The sequence below is a fragment of the Gossypium hirsutum genome, chromosome D06 (assembly GCF_007990345.1).
Source record: "Gossypium hirsutum isolate 1008001.06 chromosome D06, Gossypium_hirsutum_v2.1, whole genome shotgun sequence".
Taxonomy (NCBI): Eukaryota; Viridiplantae; Streptophyta; class Magnoliopsida; order Malvales; family Malvaceae; genus Gossypium; species Gossypium hirsutum.
In genome coordinates this window covers 30,187,630-30,206,245 of record NC_053442.1, presented here as the reverse complement: position 1 = coordinate 30,206,245, position 18,616 = coordinate 30,187,630, and the positions used below count along the sequence as shown (strand labels likewise).

Sequence of the window (18,616 nt, the reverse complement as noted above, 5' to 3'; positions counted from 1 at the left end):
TTCGTGACTCGATTAGATTAGTTATTATTTTCTGTAATTAATTTAATATTAATTTCTCTAATCTGCAATCTCTTAGGTATGATCCTCGGAATACTTACCAATATTTCGTTGTACTAAACTATATTACAATTTAACTCGTACACTTGCTGACACTGTCGATTTAATTTAATATATTTTTAGTGTGATATTTATTCTATAAATGATAGCACGTTTATAGGTGATCATTCACCCTACTAGGAAAAGAGCCATATAGTCTTGTTAGAGAGGTTATGATTTGGTTAAGCAAAGGAAAAAGATGATCAAGAGAGAAGGAAGAAAGTTGAGTCAACAAGGTGAGAGAGTAAGGGAACACGGCTCTTTTTGGGTTGAAGACTGTTTATATAGGTAGATCTAGTGGATGACATGATATTGCTTAAATTGTAGAGTATATAGTTGTTAAGTGATGGTTGTTCTATTGGAGTGGTCTGGTTGATTTACGTGTTTCTCACTTTCTAAATCAATAGTACCCTTGACGAAGATAAACTAACATAGTCAGCGATATGAACATCAGTGAAGGTAGACGAATGATGAGGAAGGTCATTATTTTTCTTTTTTTTTTCTTTTTTTTGCAAGGACGAAGGTCATTATGTTTAACAAATATAATAAACAACTGCCTAAATTAGAAGTTTTTCTTTTTGGTGTCTGGATTTGAACACCTCAACCCAGCTCTTGGGAAATTTTAATTATATCTAACAAAATCTTGAAGTCAAACCATAATATGTTGGTTGATTAAGAATAAGATCTTAAAAAAGAAAAAAGAAAAAAAGATAGAGATATGTATCTAGATTCTCAACTAATGGAATTTGCTTATAGATGTAGATAAAATGAACTTTGGAACACTAGAGAATAACAGATTTTATTATGTAATTAATGTTGAGCAACAGAAATTAATAATAATGTCATTAAACAGTAACAATCCGAATATATTAAGTGCTACATTTTTTTATGGTCTAAATAGTTTAATTAACAATTAATTATGTTGATTGTTAAGGTGATTCTATCAATATAATTGCCAATTCGGACCTCATTAATAATAGCTCATTTTGTTAATTATGATATGTATAAATTTATATGTTGATATTAAATTATATGATGACACAAAATAAGTATAATTTTAACACATGGCATTACTTAATTCATTAATGGCGTATAAACTAAATGATTAGGTTTTTTCTTTGTTCAAAACAAATCTTAAATAGAATTCTCACAGCCAAGAATTTAGCTAGGGCTGACCAGATTTGACCCTGTGTGAACTAATGGAAGATATAAGATTATCCATCCCCATATAGAACGCATGCATAATTTTGATTAATACTTTTTTTGAGCAATAATTATTGTAGGATAGCTTACCAAACAAACAAAGATTCGAAATAAATAAATAAATGGAGCTCTATACAGCAATGCCTATTTAAGCGGCTGGTGTGTGTCACCAGCCAAGCCCCAAGTGCCTTCCTCGGTGATCTCCCAACTCGGCTAGCATTTTTCATTTGTTTCATAAGTATGGGTTTGGCTCCTATTTGTATCGACAAAACCTGGTGGGTCTCAACGTTCCCAGCTATTGTAAAAGCAAATAACTTGGTAGATGGTTTCCTTTTGTTTAGCATTTTCATGGCAGTTTTATTGGGTGGGTTTTTAACTTGGGCTTTATCCCCTGGGGGTTTAGCCTGGAAAAATGGCAGAAACCGATTAGGTGAGGTCCCAGTCCCTGGTCCCAGAGGGTTCCCTTTCTTTGGCAGTTTATTCAGCCTAACCCACGGTTTGGCTCATCGAACCCTTGCTTGCATGGCTTCAAAACAAGCCGCTACCAATCTCATGGCTTTTAGCCTTGGATCAACTCCTGCTGTTATAACATCCGATCCCCAAATTGCTCGTGAAATCTTGACCTCTCCTCATTTTGCTAACCGTCCGATCAAAGCAACAGCTAAGAAGCTAATGTTTAGCCGGGCCATTGGCTTTGCTCCCGATGGTACTTACTGGCGGCTTCTAAGGAGGATTTCATCCACTCACCTCTTTGCTCCAAAGCGCATTGCAGCCCATGAAAAGAGTCGCCAACTAGACTGTGGCTCCCTGTTATGTGCCATTGCTAAAGAACAGTCCTCCAATGGAATTGTTGTTTTACGCAAACACCTTCAAGCAGCAGCTCTTAACAATATAATGGTAACAGTATTCGGTAAAAGATATGACCTCTGCCAAGGTGATGACGACGAAGCTAAAGAGTTGCAAGAGATTGTAAGAGAAGGGTTTGAGATATTGGGAGCTTTTAACTGGTCGGATTATCTACCTTGGCTGAGCTACTTTTATGACCCTTTTCGAATCAATGAACGCTGTTCAGTTCTTGTCCCCCGAGTGAAAAAACTAGTGAACCAAATCATCGAACAACATCGTTTGAATCAATCATCAAAGGTTGCTGATAGTTCAGATTTCGTTTCTGTGTTGTTATCTTTAGATGGCGACGATAAACTCAATGAGGAAGACATGGAAGCAGTCTTGTGGGTGGGTATTAATTTATAATTTCTTTAATTATAATATATTTTGAAGTTCAATTAACGAGTTCGATCGCTTGTGTTGGCAGGAAATGATCTTTCGGGGAACGGATACAACTGCGCTTTTAACTGAGTGGATCATGGCCGAGTTGGTATTGAACCCTGAGATTCAATCCAAGCTTCACCAGGAGCTTGTTGTTGCAGTGGGAGACAAGAGCGTGACAGATGCTGATGTGGCTAACTTACCCTACCTTCAAGCAGTAGTCAAAGAAACCCTCAGGTTGCATCCACCTGGGCCGCTCCTTTCATGGGCAAGGATATCCACGTCAGATGTCCAACTCAGTAATGGCATGGTGGTCCCATCAGACACTACAGCCATGGTCAACATGTGGGCCATAACCCATGACCCAAATGTGTGGGAGGATCCACTTGTTTTCAGGCCAGAGAGGTTTGTTAAGTGTCTAGGTGGAGCTGAGGTGGATGTGAGGGGTGGTGATCTTAGGCTTGCACCGTTTGGGGCAGGACGAAGGGTCTGCCCTGGCAAGAACTTGGGGCTGGTCACAGTGGGCCTTTGGGTGGCTAAGTTGGTTCAACACTTCAAATGGGTTCAAGATCTGGCTAACCCAGTCGACCTAACCGAGCTGCTTAAGCTGTCCTGTGAGATGAAGAATCCTCTGCGCGCCCTGGCTATTCCAAGAAACAGTATTCTACGACGGTCAGGAGACTGGTAAAAGAATAAATAAAAGCCAAGGGATATAATGTTTCCTCCACGTTGTCTTTGTAAACCTCGTTAGTTTGTTCTATTGTAATAACGTAAAGTAGCCGTATCTATAATTGGTCATCTAAACTAATTATCAAAAAAATATTGGTGTCTTAATTATGAATCTCTTTTTTGCGTGCATTAAATTATGATGGAAAAAAAACTAACATTTACACGTGGAAGCAAAAGAAAAGAATCGCCTTTTTGGATTGACTTAAAATGCCCAATTTGAATATTTAGTCCTCCATGCCATCAATGCTTTGATTTCGGTTTTATTTGTTCAAGTAGTTATCTAAATTTTTTGTGGTCAACTTCGGTACTCGAATTATTGTGTCGTTACTCATTTAACCTCAAACCTTAGTGTCGTTTGTCCAATTAGAAGCTACCACGTCACCATGCAATTGTATTTTTAAATTTTACATCAAATTTTTTTAAAAAATATTGGGAAAAAATAAAAATTATTTTTAATTAAATTTATTACAATAATTAATAGATTTTTACCAAAAAAAACCGATCATTTTTCCCAACTAAACCGTAACCTTTCTCATTTGTTTGGTTTTAGTAATTAAAACTATACTTGCTCATGAGTCAGGTCACTCATTTAGACTCGAAAAATAGACTTGGGTAAAATTTAAGGCCCGTTTTCAATATAGGTCGAGTCTTTTACCTCGAGTCCAGCCCAACCCGAATATATTATGTTATAAAAATATATTATATTAATTATATATGTTAAATAATTATGTATATTTATATTTATATTTATATTTATATTTATATTTATATTAAATCACTAACTCAATAACAATTAAACTCATTACTCGAAACCTAAAAAAAAAAACTTACCAATAGCCCAATCCAAAATATAAATTTTTAAAATTTATATTTAATACAATAAAATCTTTATTATATTTATTTGTGTTTTTAATATAACAAAACATTTATTATATTTATGGTAGTGTTTTTTAATATAAATATTTTTAATTTATTTTTAATGTGTTATAAAATTTTTATTTTAGTGTTTTTAGTGCATCTAGTGTATTATATTTTTTTAAAAATTATTTTAAAATAAAAAATCAAATATGGGCAAGCCGGGTCAAGGCCGAATTTACCTTAAATTGGGTCGGGCTTAGGCAAAAAAAGTAAGCTCATTTTTCGGGTCAGGTCGAGTCCATGCTTGAAAATTGGGTCTAAATACCTTATATGGGCTTGACCCCAACCCGACCCATGAACACCTCTAATCAAAACCAAACTTTTCATTTTCTTTCTAGGATCTCATCATCTTAATCTTCTATTATCATTTGGGTTTATGCAACGATCTGATTTCTGTTAGTATTAAAAAAGTTGGGTCGAAGTTGGATTTCTTAAACAAAATTATCTTAAAAATTTAAGATCAAGAAGTTTCATAGTCAAATGCGAAATTAGAAAATAGAATCATTGAATAATTGAACTAGATTAGTTATTAAACATAGTAATTATGAGGTAATTAAAATAGAATAAATTTGATTAGGGATTAAACAATGTCCTTATTAAGCTTCTAAGCCAGCCCTTAATTAAAATTAGACCTCCACTAATATTTGGTTAGTGGATAACCATGGCTAAAGCCATTGATCACTAATTCCTTTCTTAATTAATCTCCAACATTGGATGAGGGGTAATTAGCTTAATAATAAAAGAAATAAAAAGAAAAGAAATGATTAAGTGATCTTCTTCATCCTTTGAAACAGCAAAGCAAGAAGGGAAATAAAAGAAAATTTTCATGTTTTGAGCCACCGTTACCGTGAGCCACACTTGAAAAATAGCTGAAGACCACGTGGGGATCAAGGAGTTGAAGGGAAACGAAAAGCCAAGCATTGACTAACTATCATGGTTTGTGCTACTATAATTTATTTTCATTACATATTGAAGTAGCTAAATTATTATACTTTAAAGTGATAAGGGTTGACAAGGTACAAGAATCTATACTTGAAATGGCTGATATGGTATTGTACTTATATGATATTGTGTTATAAATTGTGATACTATGATTATAATGTTGGATTGTCAGTATGCCCCGTGGCGTAGCGGAAAAATTATTCTGGCGATAATCAACCATGAATTCATGTATGAGGAACAAATCAAGTTGAAACAAGGGTCGAAAATATACCTTTTTGAAATTGAAAGAGCGACGAACAACATTGCTGATATGATTCCTTTGAACGATGTCGATTCCAAGCCGCAACAATAACATCTCGGCCTCTACGTAATCCACCCAGTAAAAAATGAATATCAAGATTCTCTTGAATTTTTTAGAGAGAAAAAAAATTAAAAATAGCTGTTAGACCTTTTGATATTGTTTTTTTCTTGGTAACCCTAACACACTAAAGGATTATATTCCCTTTATTTTATTTCATATCACATATCAGAAATAAAATAAGATTATTCTCTTATTATTAGAGAAACAAATGGAAAGTCAGAAAAAGAAATTATATTCTTTCCTAAAGAATATCAGTTTCCATGTCTTTTATATTTTGATCGAAATTAATTATTATAATTATTTATATTAATAATTTCAGTAAACTATATAATTAATATTTTGTATGAATCAAATTCATATATTAATATTTTGTACAATAAGTTTGTACATATAATGTGTTCAATATTTAGCTACCACATTAAATCAATTCAATGATTAATTTAATTCATGTGACAGCTAAATACAATATCAAATGTATTTGGATTTTGTTCGCTTCAACTATAGGGTGTGACCCTGTAGGTTCTTGTAACATTAGTAGTAATCCTAAAACATTTATTATATTACAAGCAATTAGTGGCATCTAGCAATACATCATTGCTACCCAAGTTACAAGAAGTCGTGATTCGACATAAACTTTCTGTGATAATATTTTCATGAATTATATCATTTTATCCTTAATATCTAGATTGGACACAAGTCATGGAATTGTCACACTTGTATAGTCCAATATCATATTTCTTGATATTCTGAGTAGACTACTATAAACAAATAAGTGTGATATCTCATATCAACTTATTCGAGCATGGCTATATATTTCTAGTCTCACTCTATGAAGAGGCCTAAAATATTGCTCCCATTATGTAGGAGGGATAAATCCTATCTTGATCAACCATATCCCTGTACATATATTGCGACATACACAACATCAATCTTTATGATATGACCTGTTATGGTAGACATTTGACTATGTCAAATATACAACTCACTATGTTGGGACAATGATGATCTCAAGTCTGAGGATCATATACATAGTTACCACTATGAGTAATGTTGTGACTATTACATAATAATTCAAGAACCTACTCGTAGCGGTTCAGTCCAATATGTTGTTCTCTAACACATACTCGTGTATCTTTTTAACACCCCTATGTCAATGATAACACTTTTTTGTCAATCAACTGCACATTAGTCTCAATGCATTATCATTGTCCAAGCCCACAATAATACTTGATTAAGGTTCTTTTAAGAATAATCATAATATTCTCATGACTTTATTATTAATCAGTTCATTTGTACACACAGAAATTGAAATTGAAATAATAATGACAATGTTTTAAATTAACCAATAAGGTAAAACGAGTATGTGATTCCAATTATCTCATGATTGGTCTTTGGGCATACTCTAACATATAATTGATTATATGTATTTTGGATGATTGATTATAATGAAAAATACTTTATTAAACAGTGTCAAATAGACTTACATGTATAGTTGGTATGTCATAGAGTTAGTATTGATTACATTGTGTTTTACTTTCATATTCCTAATGGGTGGGAGAGTTCTCAAATTCCTAGAGGATCAAAAGCAATACTCTAATTCTCAAAGAAAGAGTATAGATTATTAGCCCCGATTCTCAAAGGGTCGTGAGCAACTCAAATTCTCAAAAGGTCATAAGCATACATTGGATATTGATCCATGTACCTGTCCTTAAATTTGAAATCAATTAATTGGGGCAAAAGAATGAAGATGATATATGATTATATTATTAAATGTTACGTGATAATAAATGTAATTGATATATAATTAAACTATGATGAGTAAGTTGAGTATTGATACATTAATTATGATGTAAATTCCCCGAGGGTGTATTAATATTTTGATAAATGAATACTGAAATGAAATATTGTATAAATATATATGTATACGATGTGGAAATTGCTAGCCAAAATACCCTAATAGGTGCCTCAATATTATGTTATGTTGATATGTGATATTTGTGGATAACAAAGTTCTTGGTTGCTAATATGATTCAATGTTTAGTTTACATATTTATTTTTTAATGTTATTACTATGTATTGAATTCAAATTATATTAATATTATTGAGTTTTAATACTCATCATGTGGATGTGATTATTTTTGGGTGTAGGTGTAGGTGTCGAACAAGTGATTTGATAGATCATGATTTCTTGAAGCATCTAAATCTCTACAACTCATCTCAACTATCATTCTTACTCTTTTGACTATAGGTTATTAATGGTGTGTATCTAGATTTGATTATAGGTCTTAGGGTTTTAGGGTTTAGGCTTGCTATTTTCTTTTTGGCATACTAAGCTATATTTTGGTTTTATAAGGTTATTAGTCTTGTGTTTTGAATTTTTATCTTGATGAAATTATATATGTTTATAGGTGTATAATCTTTGCTATGTTCACGTGTTGATATGATGCACTAAATTATATGAATTGATATGTGTTAGATGTGTTTAGGAAGGTTAATTTGATGAATGATGAATTGATATCATGTTGGTATAAGTTAGGAATGTGTTGGGTATCTTTTGAATGAGTTAAGAAGTGCATTATTAGTAAATTGACCATTGTGTCTTGAGACAGAAAGAGTTTGTCTCGAGACTTTAAAAACAAAAATGACCATTTCATGCATTTTGGTTTAAGCTTAAACCCTCATGTTGCAAAAAAACAGAATTAAAGTATTTTGAACTAATTATAGAGAAGTCCGTAATTTTAGTCAGTGTCACATGCCAATCACTCAATAGGTTAATGTGCCACGTCAGCAATCTACTAGTGGATTAACAAAAATTTTAACGATAGTGACTAATTCCAACAATTATTTTAATTAGAGTGACTAAATTGAAAAAAAATTAGTGTAATCAAAATAAGACAAATCCTATTTTAGAGCGATCATGGTGTAGTTTACCCTAAAAAAATATCCACGCCTTAAGATTTTAATTATTTTTTTTATATCTTTCAATTTCATTTTATAATCAATATTCAAAATTCATAACTATTCCTAGACTTGCGCAAGGGTCGAGTAGCTTGCCTAGCTTAACTTGGGTCGGATTTGAACAATAATTTTTGTATCACCAGCCAACCCAACCTAAATTCAATTTAAATAAAAAAATATTTTTTAAGTTTAATTTTAATTATAAAATATATAAAATATTAATTAAAATGCATTTTTAAATATTTTATTTATTTTTGAACAATAAAGTGGATCTTTTAGGCTGGTCAAGCTGACCTGAAAATGAGCTTTGACATGAAATTTTTTTAAAACCGGGCCTCGGCCTGGCCCGACCATAGGCAACTCTAACTATTCCTCCCAAATAATGTGATTACTAAGGTTGGGTTAATTGGTTTTTGTAGCTCAAATTTTGCAATAAGACCGTGTATTTTGCGTAAGTTGCGAATTTAGCATTGTACTTTAATTTATTAATTTACAGTCCCTGTATTTTTAGATTTTGAAAATTTTAATCCTAACCAAGTGATAATTATTAAATTAATTAAGTTCTATTATTTTTAAAATTTGATGTGTCAAACATATTATCACATATGTAATGTTATGTCTGTTTGTTATTTTCACATATTACTCACAAAAAACTAGTTATTAGATTTAATGATTTTCGTTTACATTAAGATTAAAATTTCAAAATTAAAAAAATATATAACCATTAAGGATGATGAACGTGGACTAAGGACCAGTTCTTCATTACTTTTGAAAAGTGCTTTTGAAAAGTGCTGTGGAAATGTGCTTTTGAGAAGTGCTTTTGAAAAATTTGAGTGTTTGGTATTCCTGTCAAAAAGTGCTCTTGAAGAATAAAATGTTCATTTTAGACATGATATTATAAAGTAACAAATATGTATTTAAATAATGTTTAAATTAATTAATATTATGATATTTTAACAAAAATATAAAAAATAATTTATTATAACTTATTGTTAATATTTTAATATATAATATTAATTTTAAATATTTCTAAGTAATTAATATTAATTATTTATTAAATTTAATTAGAATATATAACTTATATTTAAATATTTAAATATAATAATTAGATATTTGTAATTAGATATTGACACAATTGTATTATTATAAAAATTATTTTTTATTTTTAATTAATGCTTTTAACACATTTGTATTATTTTATTTTAAAATGAATTTGAATATATAACTCATATTAGATATTAACATAACATAGAAAATATAAATCTGACAAATTAAAATATTACATATATTTAGATTAAAGTTTTAAAAAGGGATAATATTTATATATCAAATATAAATACTAAAAATTTTATAATAGCATTTACAATTTTAAGTGAATTCATTAAACTAGAAGCTATAGCATCTCTTGTTAATTCCATTTCAAAACCACTTGAATTGTTTGATTCACCGTCATCATCACCATCATCATCGTCGTCGTCATCATCATCACTTTCTCGACTATTCTTCTGCACGTTTTAGAAGGACTTTTGGCTGAAAAAGCCCTTTTCCCTTAAAAGGAATGAAGAACAGTCTCCTTTTCTTCAGAAAATTTCACCATCAAAAAAGGACTTCTCTCCAGATGAAAAGCTAAAAATTTCTCCTTTTCTTCAGCTTAAAGTGCTTTTGGCTGAAAATTGACCAAATTAACCTGTCGTCTTCTCCCACAAACCTTCTTTCCCCTCCTCTGCTGGTTCTTTGGAACTGTCTTCTCCCACAAACGTGCTTTTGGCTGAAAAGAACAGAAATTTGATTTCTCATTCAGGATAGCTGCTACTGCTTTGAGGCAACCCTCCAGTGCTTAAAAGCTTAAAAGATACCCAGGAGAAGGTACGTTGGTTTGTTTAAATACACAGCTGTTTTTGATGCTCCCCAATTTGTAAAACCTGTGCTCCCCAATTCTGCTGCTAACGCTACAATCTAACCTAAATTTGTAAAACCTTTTTGTATCCTATTTATGAATTTACGAAACTGCTTGATCTTTTTTTCTTGAAAATTCATTTCATTTCATTGATTGTTTTGGCTCATGATTTTTATCGCTTTAAATGTTTCTTTCGTTTTTTTTCCTCATCTTCTTTATCCGTTGACCTTTCTTGGTCGGCTCATTGATTTCAATTATTTGAGCTCTTAGAGTTGGATATTTTTAGATGCAAACGTGACCTGCCTAGCTCTTCAATGTTTTCGGCGATTTTTTGCATAATTTATGTCTAAGATTACGATCGTGTTTTGCCGATTTGATTTAGTTTTTGCATTTTCTTTGTCTGAAATTATGACTAGCGAAGGTTCATCTTCTTTTTATTTAAGATGTAATTCCCTTTGATTGAATCTGCATTTCCTACCCATCTTGGGATGTCTGGGTTAACCTCATAAAGTTCCATTTTCAGTTAGCCCTTGATTATTGCCTTTACAATTGCCCATGTCACTTTCTGTTTTAACTATAATTAACCAGCAAACTTGCATGATTTTTTTGTTGAAGTACCATTCATTTGGCTATGCTTTTTATTTTTGAACCTTCATAAATGATACGAGTTTACAAATAATATATTTGTCATTGTTCCCTTTTATGAATCTTGAAGAAAGTATTTGGTTGATTTAGGAAGATGTATTCAGTGTTCTCCAAGTTTGTAGCACCTAGTACGTTAGTTTCTGATAGGTAGGATAAAATAATGCATGACTTGAAAACACTCTCCTAGTCGGGTTTATCAATTCTTAAATATATTTATCAATGTATATTGGTGGTTATGGTAGTATTTTTGTGCCCCCCTGATGCTTATTAACTTGCTTAACATTTAATCTTAGTAGTAAGGGTTAAAGCTTGTTTGATGTAGAGATGTTGAAATATCTTATATCTACCTTATTGGTTGGAAACTTGTTCATATTATGCTTGGCTGCATTTAGATTTGTCATTTTATTTGTGGTAGTTTACTTCCTCGTTAAAATTGGGTTGTGTGGTATCTTGCTGCAGGTGCTGGAAGAACATGAACAACTTGGTTCTATCCTTTACTCCTAAATTTACCAAATTGCTAACTCTCGTACTACGCCAAGAAAATCCGCAGCTTGAGGACACTGCTGTTGAGACGATTGCGAAATTCTGTCATGATCTGCAAGATCTGGACCTCAGTAAAAGTTTCAAGGTTGGTGATCGCTTATTGTATGCTTTGGCCCATGGTTACCGTAATCTTACAAAACTTAACATCAGTGGCTACACATCATTCAGTGATGAAGGTGTTGAATATTTGACTAAATTTTGTCGAAAACTAAAAATATTAAATCTCTGTGGATGCGTTAAAGCTGCAACTGACTGTGCTTTGCAGGTATGAACAATACTATTATTTACTTGCTGATTAGAAAATTGACTTACTTGAGTCAGAAATATTGGTATAGGCTATTGGTGATCTAGGAGTTATGAGTCTAGCATATGGATGCCCTGATCTCAGATGCCTTGACTTGTGTGGCTGTGTCCGAATAATAGGTATTGCTTTCATCGGGTTCATATTCGGTATTTGCAGTGTAGTATAACTTACTGCTTTGACATTGAAATTCAACATATTGTTTCAATTTCAAATTCCAACACTCTAGCCTAATTCATCCCCCTTTGAAATTTGACATGGCATTTTGCTTCCACGTATATCTAGTGAAGTGTGGCAGCACCTAGTGCTAATGGTTGTCGGTAGACACAATTTAAAATTATGCATTCGTATTCTCAAATGTGGATACCATCTATTTATTGACTTTAAATTGGCTTCCCTATAATCCAGTTTAAAACATATGTGAAGTTTGCATGAGAGTGGACTACAATATCAAGAAACTTTTACTGTCATTTTTAGCTTCTGAAGCAGGTTGATGTTCAGTCTTTGAATAACTAAGCTTGTTTACCATTTTCACTTTCAAGAACGGAAGGCAAACATTGCATGCTTTGAAGATGAAGACTGCACTGACTCCTTCAGCTGTTCAGGCATTATGTGACACGTTCCCCGCTCTTCACACCTGCTCTGGAAGGCATTCCCTCGTCATAAGCGGCTGCTTGAACTTAACGTCCGTGCATTGCGCTTGTGCGGTCCAATCACACCGCACACTAAACAATATTCTCCATACAGCTCATTGAAGGGGACGTTAAATCTAATGTTGATATTGTAAGTAAATGTACTACAAGGTCTTAAAAATCTTCAGGCGTTGTGATCTGGTCTGTTGAGTTGCGAATTATGCAGTGTTTCTCTTTCAGAAGCCAAACTTTGCCTTTTTCACATTGCTTATTGTCTTCATGATGAATTTGGGACTTTCTCAATCGTAAATATAAAATTAGTTAAAACACATGATAAATGCATGAACTGCAAATCAATTTCTTTTATTTCTGTTGACGGACACTGATTGAAAATAATGCACTAGAATTTAGATAAAATTGAACACGAGAATCACAACATTTAAACAAATTTATATGGAATCTTCACTTTATTTAAGTACTAAATAAAATAAAATTTTAAAATAATTTATAACTATTTTTATGAAGTGTTTATTTTAAAATAATACAAGTTATATATTCAAATACATTTTAAAATAAAATAATACAAATGTATTAAAAACATTAATTAAAAATAAAAAAATAAATTTTATAATAATACAATCGCGTCAATATCTAATTACAAATATTTAATTTTTATATTTAAATATTTAAATATAGTTTATATATTCTAATTAAATTTTATAAATAATTAATATTAATTACTTAAAAATATTTAAAATTAATATTATATATTAAAATATTAACAATAAGTTATAATAAATTATTTTTTTATATTTTTGCTAAAGTATCATAATATTAACTAATTTAAACATTATTTAAATACATATTTGTTACTTTATAATATCATGTCTAAAATGGACATTTTATTCTTCAAAAGCACACAGAAATGCCAAACACTCAAATTTCTCAAAAGTACTTCTCAAAAGCAATAAAGAACTGGCCTTGAATCAATAATATTCTCATATGCCCAGTTAAATTTTCTCAAATTTACATATAAAAGTTATAAAGCTAACTGCAATGCAAATAAGCAACGCTATCATTTCAGTTGGCTAACCAACGAAATAGCAAACTACCAGGCATACACATTATATGTTATTAATGCAGTCTGTGCATACATTGGATATTACTAAATATAGTTGTTTAGTGGCTCGATGAAAGATCCTATGACAAGAATATAATAAATTTGATCAAATTTAACCATAAAAAATTAATCACCTTAAGAAACTCAAATTCGAAAATAATAATGACCCAAAATTGTAAAAATCTAAATAAATACTTCAAAATATTCCAAAGTTTAAAATAATAAATTTAAAAACACTAGACTCGAATATCTCGAACCAAAAATTCAAATACCTAACGAAATTTCAAAAAGCACCGACAAAATGAATTTTGATATACCAAAACCATGCTATTTGCATTACTTTTTATTCAGAAACCAAATAACTTAAAACAAATAAATAGACTAATAATATTCAATATGAGGATAAATGTGAGGAATTATCAAAGGTGCTACCCACATGCTGCATAACAAACCCATAGATTTTCCTCTTCAATTTCTCAACCATGTGAACCAATACCTCATCCCCTTTCAAAACCGCCCGGTCTAACCAATCATTGACCCGTTTCAATTGTGATAAAACCGCTGCAATGGAACCACAATCTAATACTAATGCTTTCAAGGACTCTTCGATGAAACCAATAAACCACATTTGCATCTCAACTTTCAAGTTCATTGCAAAGTGCATTGTCTCTTTCATCCCTTCATCTCTAGTCCGCATTGCAGCATTGTTATTTTGCTGCAGCTGTGGGATTGAACTGGTTTTGAGTTGGTTTTTGGGTGAAGCATGCTGAGACAGGTTTATTTGTAAAGCTGATAGAGATTCATTGTTTTGAGGGGTTAGAAGGGAGACTATTTCAAGATCGGTTGTCACTGCAGCTTCAACCCATAGAGAAGATGATTTCGAGTGTTCTTCAATGCCGGATCTGTAACCAGCTGCAACAGTTTCAGCAATTCCAGTGTACTTTACGACATCGTCGTAAATGGATAAAAATCGGTCAATGGTTGGCAAAGGGTTCCCAGGCTTGGAGTTAGAGGAAAGTTCTGAAAACACGCTGGAACCATATATGGTTGGGAGTATAAAATTAGGCACAGAATATAAGCCTTTTAGGCCTATGCATCAAGTTATTTGCTGCATTTATTTATATGCTTAATATTGCAAGATTTTAATGGATCCAAACCTTAGATTCCTAACAAGAGACTCGGCAGTGGTGGCCTCCTCCAATGCCTCTGCTGCAGTTTTAGAAGCAAGAACTCTCCTTTGCATAGCTTCCTGCATTCATACAATGTATTTTGTTTAACTAAATATTTTGTTCTCATTTGCTTATCATTAAAGTGTATTCAAGTATATCAACATATACTGCAAATCCCTAGCATTAACCCAAGATTATATTCTAGATCCAAATCAAACAAAGGAATGCAGTTTATGACATCAACAATTGAAATGCATTGATCTATGATTAGAGTCATTTGCTACGGACAAAACTTCAATGCTACAGAATTTATCTAATATTTAGCCAAGACTTTTAAGCACAATATCAGCAGGGAGACCTTAATGGTTTGAAATACTTGTGGCCAATATTTTTTTAAGAAGTTATACAAGTATAATTACAAATAATATTGTATAAAGCACAACTTAACTGAAACTGAAATATATCCTACTTGCGTCCAATACATATCTAAATATGAGTAAAGAGATATGATTCTCTAAAAACCCACCAAATACATGAAATAGCCTCACTTTCACATAACATATTTTGTTTAAATCTAAACTTTAGGATAATAACAATAGTTCAATGATGGTGACAAGCACTCATAGTGGAAGGCTTCTACAAATCTACCCTACATCAGAAACTGCTTTCCCGTTATAAGTGATGGTAATTAAGAATCATACAATCGACGATAACTTCAACCAAAATGAAACACAGGCATGGTATCTTTCATTATGTTTGAAACGCAAAGCATAACTTCCTAAGTCCAAAGAAAGCTATTAAAATTCTACTGGTTTGAATGTCATTCTCCATTTTAAAACCACTGCACATATATATAGACACAAACAAACACATTTAGATAAGCAATTACAAAAAGCTATCTGTCTAATGACAATATCACTTAACTGAATTAATCATACTTTTTTCCTACTAAAATTTAAAAAAAATCAAAAAAATACAACAATTTTTCGTGCATAAGAAAGAAAGTACGTTTCATTCATTCAAAAATAACAATAATTGTTAAATATTTGGAGATTCATTGCAAAATCCAACCGTCGAATGTGATTTTATGATCATTTATATAATTAATTTTCAGTATCGAAATATCAACAATAGATTGGAGAGCTTGAATTCGAGTAATTAGTAATGTTTCTTATCGTAAAGCTAAACCCTAGAAACAATTAAAAAGAACATCATCAAAACTTTTAAATACAAAAGATACAGAGAATTCAGCAACGATATGGAATTTGGATACGAAATTTGATTTAGTCTATATTTCTTCTATTTTTATCAACCAAAATAGTTTGGAAGAGTTACAAAGCGGTAAAGCAAAAGAGGCCCAAAGCAAAAGAGGCAGAGCAAAGCAGCAGTAGAGGCACAAAGCAGTAAAGCAAAAGAGACACAAAAGCCAGAATTTTCCCTCTTTTTTTTTTCTGTTGGAAGAGTTACTTACCTGCGGAAGAGGAACTAAAAAGCAACTAAAAACAAAGCATAATTAATAATTAAAGAGAAGAAGAAGAAAACAAACTCACCTGCGGAAGAGAAATAAAGAACAGGAAAGAGCTTTCACAGTGAAAATGTGAAAAAAATGGGCATAAAGCTTTCACAGTAGAGGAAAGAACGTTTTTTTTTTGGGGGGGGGGGAGAAGACAGGTTAATTTGGTCAATTATCAGCCAAAAGCACTTCAAGCTTTTTCGATGGTGAAATTTTTAGCTCTTCATTTGGAGAAAATGACGTTTTAGATGGTGAATTTTTTGAGAAAATGGAGGCCATTCTTCATTCCTTTTAAGAGAAAAGGACTTTTTATTGCAGAAGTCCTTCTAAAACGCAATGGAGAACGGGGCCTAAATCTATAACTTTACACCTAAAACAAGACTAATGACATAATTTAACCAAACAGATTTAACTGTTACCATCGGGTTAGGATTAAAATTTCAAAACTCAAAAAGGTAAGGACTAAAATTAATCAAATTAAAGTACATGTACTAAATCTACAATTTACACAAAGTATAGGGTCTAATAACAAAAATTGAACCTTTTGTACTATATAATTGGAACAGGTCATATTATTTTAGAGTAGGGCCTACATCAGGATTCATGAACTCTATTATTCTTTTGATTGGATAAATAATATATGAAACGGTGCGTTTCCGGAAACCGTATTTGTAATCGGGATAGGATAAAGGCAGCCCTACAACCAAACAAACCTGAACCGAGACTCGTACAAATAAATGCCAAAAACCCTAGACTCTGGAGTAATAGAAAGAAACAGAAACCCTAGCAATATTTTCTTCTTAACGTTTAAGAAGAACAAGGGAAAATCCTAAAAGAAAATGGCAAAGTCGATGAGATCGAAGAGAGAGAAGAGGCTGAGAGCCATAAGGAGGGAAATAGTGGAACCTTTCTATCAGAAGAAAGATGAAGCTAAGATGGTTGCCATAGAGGCTGCCCTGGCTGCCCCTAAGCTGCCCGCCTCTTCCCCACCCTCTGGTTCTATGCAGCTCGAAGAACAAGTTACCGCACCCAGTTCCGCAACAACCAATCTGAACTCCATGGGTATATATATACATATGATTCAATTTCAGATTTTCTTTTTCCCTTCTGTTTATATATGTAATTCATTCGTTTTCTGCCATTGGACAGAGGTGGAGATGGCTGACTGTGATGAAAACAAGACCAAGGCCTCCTTGAGAGCTATTGGTAGAATAGGAAAGATGTCCAAAAAGAAATTGAAGATCGCCAAAAAGAAGCGCCGCGCCGGTGGTAAGGGAAAGATCAGGGGGAAGCGTAATCTTTGATTCTTAACTCTCTACTCCCAAATTTTTCTTGCCTTTTTATCCTTTTTATGTTGTAATACTATTATCGTCGAGTTTGTCTAGTTGAACGAGATAACACTGAGTTGTTACGCTTTTCTTTTCTTTTTTATTTGAAATATTAATTAGTAATGCTGTAGCTTAGGTGCTAATTTTACTAGTATCTAATTAAATGATAAAAACCAGTGAGCTAAATTCTTAAATAATGCTAAATATTGTTAAGAATTCAAAGGTTGCTTTTACTTCCCTTAATGGGATTATTCTAATTCAGTGTTCTTACTTTATTAGTTCCTTTTGGTGTGGAATTATATATGTTTTACTAAGGTTCTATTGAAATTAAGCTTGTTTGCTAATTGAAAACTTCAAAAAAATGGAAGAAAAAAAAGTAGAAGGAAAATAAAAGCATTGAGTAGAAGTAATTGATTAAAAGAAAATTGAAAGAGGGGTTGTCTATAATGTGGGAATAAAACTAAATTGCTTTGTTTAAGCATCTATAGGGCGGAACTAAGATGGTCTGTATGAGGACCTGTAAGGTTAGCATGCATATGAGAGTAAGTTAAAGATGATAACAACTGGTTTTTACTGGCAACCCTTGAAAAATGAAGAAATGACTTTCTATTGGTAAAGAGTAAAACTGTAAACTCTAGGAGATGACTTTCTATATTCTTTGTTCTTCCATAAGAAACCATGAGTTTTTAGAGATAATGGGTTGAATATCTATCATTTTGTTTGGTACCATTACTCATCCAAACATGGATGCTTTGATTAGGTTTGTCTTGTGTTACTATTTCTCAGTGATGCCATGCATTGTATTCAAGCTTTTTTTCCCCCTGAATTTCCTTTATCGGAATCTGAAACTTCTGCTTGAGATACTGAGTGCTGCCTCCATCGTGCATCTTTCTCTTTCTCTCTTCTGTTTCTGGTTTTCCTTTTTCCTTGGGATCAAATGTGACAGTTGTTTGTGCAACTTGAAAACATGAGCGTTTGAACAAATTTTCTTAGTG

General features: G+C 32.1%; 4 protein-coding genes across 7 annotated transcripts; 3 read left to right on the top strand and 1 right to left on the bottom strand.

The window, feature by feature from the left end:
• Nucleotides 1-1,539: 1,539 nt before the first annotated feature.
• LOC107956188 (cytochrome P450 78A7) lies at nucleotides 1,540-3,253 on the top strand. Its single transcript, XM_016891915.1, has 2 exons — nucleotides 1,540-2,532; nucleotides 2,612-3,253. Exons 1-2 carry the CDS (start codon nucleotides 1,540-1,542, stop codon nucleotides 3,251-3,253), a joined length of 1,635 nt encoding a protein of 544 aa, XP_016747404.1.
• A 6,691-nt stretch (nucleotides 3,254-9,944) lies between these two features.
• On the top strand, nucleotides 9,945-12,753 carry LOC107889784 (F-box protein SKP2A). Of its 3 annotated transcripts, none has more exons than XM_016814356.2 (4): nucleotides 9,945-10,339; nucleotides 11,475-11,823; nucleotides 11,894-11,981; nucleotides 12,402-12,753. In XM_016814356.2, the coding sequence occupies exons 2-4, from the start codon at nucleotides 11,488-11,490 to the stop codon at nucleotides 12,473-12,475; spliced, it is 498 nt and encodes a 165-aa protein (XP_016669845.1). In that variant the 5' UTR covers nucleotides 9,945-10,339; nucleotides 11,475-11,487; the 3' UTR covers nucleotides 12,476-12,753. The 3 variants fall into 3 exon arrangements, with proteins under 3 accessions (XP_016669845.1, XP_016669837.1, XP_016669848.1); XM_016814359.2 differs by having other exon boundaries at nucleotides 9,953-10,339; nucleotides 11,475-11,643; XM_016814348.2 differs by lacking the exon at nucleotides 11,894-11,981 and having other exon boundaries at nucleotides 9,947-10,339.
• Nucleotides 12,754-13,892: 1,139 nt separating this feature from the next.
• On the bottom strand, nucleotides 13,893-16,572 carry LOC107889803 (uncharacterized). 2 transcript variants are annotated; one of them, XM_041095469.1, is made up of 3 exons: nucleotides 16,331-16,572; nucleotides 14,769-14,860; nucleotides 13,893-14,642 (listed from the first exon to the last, which is right to left on the bottom strand). In XM_041095469.1, the coding sequence occupies exons 2-3, from the start codon at nucleotides 14,852-14,854 to the stop codon at nucleotides 14,003-14,005; spliced, it is 726 nt and encodes a 241-aa protein (XP_040951403.1). In that variant the 5' UTR covers nucleotides 14,855-14,860; nucleotides 16,331-16,572; the 3' UTR covers nucleotides 13,893-14,002. The 2 variants fall into 2 exon arrangements, with proteins under 2 accessions (XP_040951403.1, XP_016669856.1); XM_016814367.2 differs by lacking the exon at nucleotides 16,331-16,572 and adding an exon at nucleotides 16,252-16,322.
• A 427-nt stretch (nucleotides 16,573-16,999) lies between these two features.
• Nucleotides 17,000-17,751, top strand: LOC107889813 (uncharacterized). The gene is made up of 2 exons (XM_016814372.2): nucleotides 17,000-17,355; nucleotides 17,443-17,751. The coding sequence occupies exons 1-2, from the start codon at nucleotides 17,133-17,135 to the stop codon at nucleotides 17,595-17,597; spliced, it is 378 nt and encodes a 125-aa protein (XP_016669861.1). The 5' UTR covers nucleotides 17,000-17,132; the 3' UTR covers nucleotides 17,598-17,751.
• The last annotated feature ends 865 nt before the right edge of the window (nucleotides 17,752-18,616 follow it).

Bases quoted from the DNA above. Each gene is read 5' to 3' on its own strand.
- LOC107889813 (XM_016814372.2), top strand. From the start codon at position 17,133: ATGGCAAAGTCGATGAGATCGAAGAGAGAGAAGAGGCTGAGAGCCATA. The intron at 17,356-17,442 runs GTATATATATAC...GCCATTGGACAG, and splicing joins AACCAATCTGAACTCCATGG to AGGTGGAGATGGCTGACTGT.
- LOC107889803 (XM_041095469.1), bottom strand. From the start codon at position 14,854: ATGCAAAGGAGAGTTCTTGCTTCTAAAACTGCAGCAGAGGCATTGGAG. The intron at 14,643-14,768 runs GTTTGGATCCAT...ATATGGTTCCAG, and splicing joins TCTCTTGTTAGGAATCTAAG to CGTGTTTTCAGAACTTTCCT.
- LOC107956188 (XM_016891915.1), top strand. From the start codon at position 1,540: ATGGGTTTGGCTCCTATTTGTATCGACAAAACCTGGTGGGTCTCAACG. The intron at 2,533-2,611 runs GTGGGTATTAAT...TTGTGTTGGCAG, and splicing joins ACATGGAAGCAGTCTTGTGG to GAAATGATCTTTCGGGGAAC.
- LOC107889784 (XM_016814348.2), top strand. From the start codon at position 11,488: ATGAACAACTTGGTTCTATCCTTTACTCCTAAATTTACCAAATTGCTA. The intron at 11,824-12,401 runs GTATGAACAATA...TTCACTTTCAAG, and splicing joins CAACTGACTGTGCTTTGCAG to AACGGAAGGCAAACATTGCA.